Here is a 7517-nt window from a genome sequence, read left to right as displayed (position 1 = left end):
AAGCGTGTGGGGGGGAAAAAAAAACAAGCAAAAAAAAAGAAAACGCACCTAAAATGATGCGCTACTGAAATTCCGTGCTGTGTGAAAAGATAGGACCTGACCTATCTTTGGTGCGTGATGCTCAGAAGTTTCCGTCGACTCCTATGGGAGCTGGATAACAAGAGATGGGGGAGGGAGTTTGGCTGCGCCCAACACTCGGAAAAGAAGATAGTCACTAGGAGGATTTCTACTGACCGAGGGAATTCCGAACAGCAGCGCATTTTTTCCTGCAACACACAGCTCCTAATCGTGTGAATGGGCAATTTCACCACTAATTAAGCTGGGGACTTAATTACAGAAAATCGTCCATTCACACTATTTTTTAGCACTGGCAACTTCGGCGTGATTTTCACGCTCGTGTGTATGAGGTCTAAGAGTAAAAAGTTTGGTACCGTGTTAGCCAGTAGAGCAATGTGTGACTGTTCCCAGCAAGAGAAACCAAGTAATCTTGTAGATATGATACCTTGTAGATATAAAAGCCTGAGGAAGAACCCTAAGTAGGTTGGAAAGCTTGCTATAACATCATGTATTTTTGTTAAGGCTGGTTTAGACAACGATTATCGCTCAAAAAATCTTTTAAGCGATTTTTGAGCAATAATCGTTGTGTGCTTTTTGCAAGGTGAGTGATCACCTTGCACTTCAAGCGGGTGATGCAGAAGACAAGCAGGGCCTGGCTGTTATACAGCTGTTATACAGCCGAGCGCTCCGAGCGGGGGATGCAGAAGACAAATGGGGTGGCCCTGCTTGTCTTCTGCATCTATCTGTTCTCTGCTCGAAGAATGAAGAACGCAGCTGGACCGCTCTATTCTTCATACCCAGGCTGTGTTCACGGAGCGGGATACCAGCTGAAACAATAGTATCAACGGTATCCCGCTGTGAATTCCTGATAACTGATCGCTGATCTTTCAGCATGCTGAAAGATCAGCAACGACTTAACAAAAACTGCATGATGTAAGTGCAATTAGACCAACGATTATCGCTCAAAAGATGGCTTTGAGCCATTTTTTGAGCAAAAATCGTTGTGTCTAAAAGGGCCTTTAGCATTAAAAGCTATCATATCTACGAGATTACTTGGTTTCTCTTACGGAGAACAATCACATTTTGAACACAGCCTTGCACTCAGATCTGAACAAAGATACTCTAATTTTTCTCCAGTCTTCAAAAGGAAAGTCATGTTGTGCATTTCATATCCAGGCACAAACATGCAATAATACAGCCATCTATAGTGTAACTTTGATAACCACAAGTCTGTAGGCAGCACAACCATAAATGGGTAAAGTCCCCTATTTACAACCAAACAGGGACAGGTTAATAGGCAGTAATTAACTAATTAATCAATTAGCCTACCCTATTGAGCAAGGCAGAGGACATAGAGTCAGTGTATCATAATAAAGCATTACTAAATTATAACTTGGGTCGGGCGGTCCCACAGCCGTAATTCGCTGCGTGGAGCCTGCGAGAGACACATGTGGCACGCAGCAAGTACGCAATAACAATGCGTACTTGCTACTTGCCATCAATCTTTATACACTATCTTGACATGTACGTGTGTGTAATATGCGCCAAATAGAACATGCTGTGACTTTTTTTTTGCATGCGTATTTCACTGAGTATTCTGCCTTGCTTCATAGGGTAGGCCAATTGATGAATTAGTTAACCTGTCTGCTTGGTTGTACCTATGGGACTGAGCCCATTTGTGCTTGTGCTGCGGTAGGACGATCAGGAAATTGATCTATATAATTAATGGAGAATATAACTGCCCCCTTAGGGCTCTTTACATGGGCATATTTTTTAGGGAGGTAGTATTGACAGCATAGAACGGGTCTTACAGCCATGAAAGAAAATAGCACCTATTTACGGACCAAAAAAATCGCCGATTCAAGTCTATGGGAGTATTTTCACTGCTTTTTTATGTATAAATCAAAAGATAGTTTAAAAAAAGTAACATTAATTAGTCCTTTTGCAGGTTTTTTTTGCACATGTGAAAAAATGCAGTGAATATGCGCACAGAAAAACCACATATGCACCAAATGTACACTAAATAAATGCATATACACAACGTGAAAACGGTGCGATTTTAATGCACCAAAACTGCATAGGACGGATGAGGATAGAGTTTATACATCCCAGTGCAGGAAAACTTGGTAGACCTGGAGATGAGGGCCGTGTTAAGCAGTGACATAGACTTCCAGCAGCCCACCAACACTGTGCATCCTATAAAAGACTGATAGAGGGAGCCCAAAGTTGAGAATTGAAAACCAAACTGAAAAGCCGTAGTAATTACGCTCCAATCCATTTACATACTGGGGGTGATCTCCAAAAGCTGACATCATCCAGAGCTGCAAGACAAAAAAATATATGAGGTGGTAACATAGAAAGGGAAACCATCATAATGTAGTGCGTTAGTTGTATGTTGCACATTTTACATATTCTGTCTACATGGAGTGTGTATATTCTTATATTGGTCCATCAATGGATTAACAAAATAATCTTAAAGGGAAGCTGGTCACACTGATTATAGTGATATGTCTGCTGTATCTGAGCAGGAGTTTGGGAGAAACTTGCATTTTATCAGTAGCAGCCAGACACAGAACTAGTCCTGTGTATTCATGAGCTGTAAATTAGCCACACCCACCCCGCCCTCCAGCCAATGATTGGCAGCTCTCTCTCTATGTAGAAGTAGGCAGACAGCAGTCAATCATTGGCTAGAGGGCCAGTGGGTGTAGCGAGCCTGCAGCTCATGAATGTTCAAGACTACTTTACATAGCCTTTTATGTATATGCTACTACTGATAAAAGGCAAATTTCCTGTAATCCACACAGCAGACATACCTACCTTCTCTACCTTGTGCTGCTCTCAGAGAGGGGTGCAAAAAGATGATAACAGTCTCTTTAAGTCCTTATTCACACGGCTGTATGCATATTTACATTTGCTCAGGGGTGTAACTAAAGGCTCAGGGGCCCTGATGCAAAAGGTGAGCTGGGGCCCCCCCCTCTATCTGTATCTGTACCCGTACCCATACCTAAACCATGCTGCACAGAGACATAACTTGAAGCTTCTGGGCCCCAATGCAAAACCTGTAACAGGGCCCCCAACTATAATGCTTGATTCATAGTACTGGGCACCCTATATGGAGAAGAAAGGCCTTATGGCTCCTGGGCCCGGGTGCAACCGCATCCCCTGCACCCTCTATAGTTACGCCCCTGCATTCGCTCATACGCATCCTAAAAAATGGTTCATCTAAATGAATCCATTGGAATCCAATGTTCAGACGGTCGCGATTTTTCGGGTGATATTGTAATACTGCTAAAAACCTGCATAAATACGGTCATGTGAATAAGGCCTAAGGGTGCCTTCCCACGCAACAGATACCACCTCGCAGCTGTCTATAGCCGCATGAACTTGCTGAACACGCTTCCGTTGGCAACTATGGCTGGGTAGAAATCGCAGCCACAAGCCGAAATCTATTACATGGGAATGCACCATAAATAAAAATTTAGGCTGCGTTCACATGTAGCAGTTATTGTTGCGGTTTTCAACCGTAATTAAAAAGTGGATTGAAAAAACACATGCATCCTTTCTAAAGCTCGCATGCATTGTTAAAAATCACGTGCGTTTAAAAAAAACAAAAACAAAACTGCAACAAAAAGAAAAACCTCATGTGAGTACAGCCTGAAGAAAGGTGGTATCTACTGGGTTCTCACCAAGGCAGAGAAGCCTACTGCAACACGGGAGAAGAGTATGGACTGCTTTTTTTCCATTAGATTTTAACTCTTCAGATTTAAATTTGAATGGCTGTGATTGGTTCATCGAGTGCTGCCTCTGATTGGCTGAGCACCAAGACGCTCAGCCAGTCAAAGGCAGCACTACCTGGAGGTGGGGATTTTCCAATCCCTGACCAGAAGAGATGCCTGCGGACAACTGTCGGAGACCGTGGAGAAGACATGGCAGAGCTGCTAGTGCTTCTTAGGTAATGTATGTGTTTTTTTTATGCAGCTAAGGCTTATTTTAGGGCTTTTACAGTAGGATTTCCTACTGTAAACGTTGCATCGCATTACACGAAAACCGCGTTTTAGTGCAATGAGATATAACACATAGGAAGGATCCATAGGGAAACATGGGCTACAAATCACGGCTGTATAGAGCATGCCACGATTTTTTAGTCGTGCAATGTCGCTGGCTACAAAACATTGCTCGTGTGGAAGAATCCATAGGAAAGCATGGGCTCTACATAAATGCGATTTGTCGCTCTGTCGCATTGCGACAAAGTTGCGTGGGGAAAAAAAACCCAAAAAAACCGCCCGCGTGGAAGCGGTCTTATTCCGAAACTGCAGTAGTCCTTTAAAATAGCATTTTATGGTGAATTTGCTATATTGGTTGTGTTGAACCATTTACATGGTTCCAGTTTGATTAGGTCTATTTGCAAGCTTTCAGCTGTTTACAAAAAGCAATTTGCAATGACGGTTCACTAATTTTGATCACAACTGTAGATGGAGGGTAGGCCGCCTGAATGATTTCCTTTGATGGGCTTAAGGTACCGTAGTCTGTCACTGGAAAGGAGTTCGAATCTCCCATTTACCCTCATTCTGGAACAGGGCTGAAAAGGTCTAATGAAGTATGAAATCAAGCTAACTGAACTATTACATATGCTTGAGGAATTTTTTAAAATTAGCTTTTGCTATTCAGTAGCTGATTTTTAATTTATGAGGGTATTTTATCCTTTAAGGGGGTCATCTCATGACTACATTTTAAATCAACCCTATAGGGATCAGCCCTATTCTCATTTGCACAAGGAAAGACTAGAAGCAAGGGGATGAAACTAGAAGGGAGCAGATACAAATTAGACACAAAACTTTCTAATATTAAGGGTGATCAATGAGTGGAACAGGTTACCACGGGAGGTGTTGAGTTCTTCAATGAAAGTGTTCAAACAAAGGCTGGACAGACATCTGTCTGGGATGATTTAGTGAATCCTGCATTGAGCAGGGGGTTGGACCCGATGACCCTGGAGGGCCCTTCAAACTCTACCATTCTAGGATTCTAAGACTTCTTTTCCACAAGCGTATATCAGCCGTCCATTTTCACGACTGGCTGATATATGCTGTAATCTGATGCATTGGGTGGCCATATTCCTGAGACGTAAAAGCACCCGGCTAGCCCAATAGAGGATTGAGCATTTTTACGTCGGGCCCAAAGGATAGTCCTGGAACTATCTTTTGGGCCGGAATACGTCGGCCACTGCATAGACTCCTACGGGAGCCCATGACAGCGGCCGGAGGCGGAAGGGAATTTAGCAGCTTGGCTACTAAACTCCCTCCCTTTGCTCTCCTCCCCCCGTGCAGGCTCACGTCTGCTCTTCTCCCTGCTCGTTCTTTGCAATCGGAGGGGGCGGAACAGGGGCAGAACTAAGCGCCGGCCCGTCCTGCCTCCTCCCATTGCTGGCTGTGGACAAGGGGTGGCATGTGGGTGGAGCTAAGCTCCCACTCCTTGTCCATAGCTATCAATGGGAGGAGGCGGGACGGCACTTAGCTCTGCCCCTGTCCCACGCCCTCCCATTGCAAAGAATGAGGGAGGGAAAAGGGGCGACAGCATGGTAGTCTTGGCGCATATGCACTGGGACCCATGCCATCTGAACGGGCGCACAAACGTCTGATTTGTGCACCCGTTCACCAATTTTATCTCTCCCGACATAGCGTATATCAGCTAGCCGTGAAAACGGCCGGGTGATATACACTGGTGGGAATGAAGCCTTAGGCAGTGAAGTGATCAGCTGATCCCAGTGGGTCAGGCTTGTCTAATCCTATCGATCAAATGTTGGGCATGTAGATTGTCTTGTACTGGAATTCACATACAGGTTTATAAAAACAAACAGACAAAATATTCTGCTGACAACATGTCAAAGTTCAAGTGTTCACTAAAACATAATTCCTTATTTTTTATAAGCCTGCATGTACAATTCTAGAATTATTAATCTACATATTCCTTTATGATTTAACCCTTTCCAATCCACTGTCTGACGTCTTCAGACATTCTGAACGAAGGCTGTACAGCTCCGATGTCAGAAGACGTCCGGCAGGATATTCTTACTGTACATTACTGGCTGCTCTGTTGTCGGGGGTCTCTCCAGCATGTCCCATACCGCAGTACTGGCTCTAGCCAGCAGATGGCACCATCATGTAACGGCAGAAAGAGAAAGCCCCTTGGGAAACCCTGAATCCAAAATTGGATTGCAAAGGGTTAAACGTTGTTGTAAAGAATGTAACTCACCATAATATTGCACAGCACCAGAAACAGTGCCATCTCCTTCACCAGTCTGCGGCTGAGACTGAGACGTCCAACACTTTGCAAATAAGCAAAAGATGCCCTACGGATTTCAAATATGGAGAGCCTACGAGGGGCTTCATCGTGCTCCTCTTTGTTCTCCTTTTGTATCTGTAGATAGTAATGCTCTCTGTGCTCCTTCCTCATGCCCTCTATTATAAAAATATTCTGAAACATATGCTGTAAGATCATCAGGATGGAGTATGACAGGTTTAAAGAGTTGAGCAGATTCCATGAACCAGTGGCTACAATAGCAACCATGGAATAATAGGAAATTGCGAACTGACCAAGGGCAGCCCCAAGCAGGAGAATTATTTCCAGGCTCCGTGTGTAGTTTTTAGGTGGACCTCTTTGAATGGTGTTCTTTTCATGGTGGTGTGTGTTTTTCTCTACGATGAACTTTTGCTTTGACTGGTGATTGCTAATTTCTAGATGCTCCTTCTTATGGTCCTTCTCCGGGTCTTGCATTCCTATAGGTCCATTGTGCCTTTCCCCGTCTGCTTCCTTTTCATTGTCCTCACACTTTTGCTCTTCTCCAATTGTGCAAAACCCAATATGTTCCTGGTCCTCAAAGTTCCTATTTTGTACTCCATTTGACTCTTTGTGTTCTTCTGCTTCTCCTTCCAACTGTCCACGGTCTTTATTCTTCTCCACGTTCCTATGCCTACATTCTTTGCTCTCTTTTTGTCTCATGTCTCTGCTCTGTTGATCTGGGTCTTCATTATTTTCACTGTCCTGTTTTGTGTGCTCCATATGCTGTTTATCTCTAAACGTTTGGGCAATTATCCCTATAAAGCATGCTATAAGCATGATGGAGAGCAGAATGATACTGTACATAAAATATACAATAAAGGAGGTCGTGACCACAGTTCCTGCAGAAGCTTGTATTTGATACTGGATGAAGACGCAAATTCCTACTAGTAATGAAGCAACACCTAGAACTGGACCATAAAGAACCCCTTGCAGATGAAAGCGGGGGTGGGACGATCCAGAGTGGTGAACTTCTCTTCTGCCGACATTCCTCCACATTATGAAAAGCATTGAAGCACAAATCAGACTGTATTCAAGGTTGAAAGGGTATAAAGTCACATATCCCCTTTGAAAGGTCCAACAAGTTGAGAATTTAGGGCAAATGCATCCAGATTCTTCATTTCCGT

General features: G+C 43.8%; 1 protein-coding gene across 2 annotated transcripts in view; it reads right to left on the bottom strand.

Moving 5' to 3' along the window:
* Positions 1 to 1828: 1828 nt before the first annotated feature.
* Positions 1829 to 7517, bottom strand: part of LOC136587955 (proton channel OTOP3-like) — a 29211-nt gene continuing 23522 nt past the window's right edge. For both annotated transcript variants that reach the window (XM_066586811.1, XM_066586810.1), the window contains 2 exons: positions 6307 to 7517; positions 1829 to 2378 (listed from right to left, as the gene is read on the bottom strand). In XM_066586811.1, coding sequence (XP_066442908.1) covers positions 2208 to 2378; positions 6307 to 7517 — 1382 coding nt within the window. In that variant the 3' untranslated portion in view covers positions 1829 to 2207. The remainder of the gene's footprint in view (positions 2379 to 6306) is intronic.

Source organism: Eleutherodactylus coqui, chromosome 13, assembly GCF_035609145.1.
Source record: "Eleutherodactylus coqui strain aEleCoq1 chromosome 13, aEleCoq1.hap1, whole genome shotgun sequence".
Taxonomy (NCBI): Eukaryota; Metazoa; Chordata; class Amphibia; order Anura; family Eleutherodactylidae; genus Eleutherodactylus; species Eleutherodactylus coqui.
The sequence above is the reverse complement of the archived record's forward strand: the minus strand, read 5'-3'. Positions and strand labels throughout refer to the sequence as shown.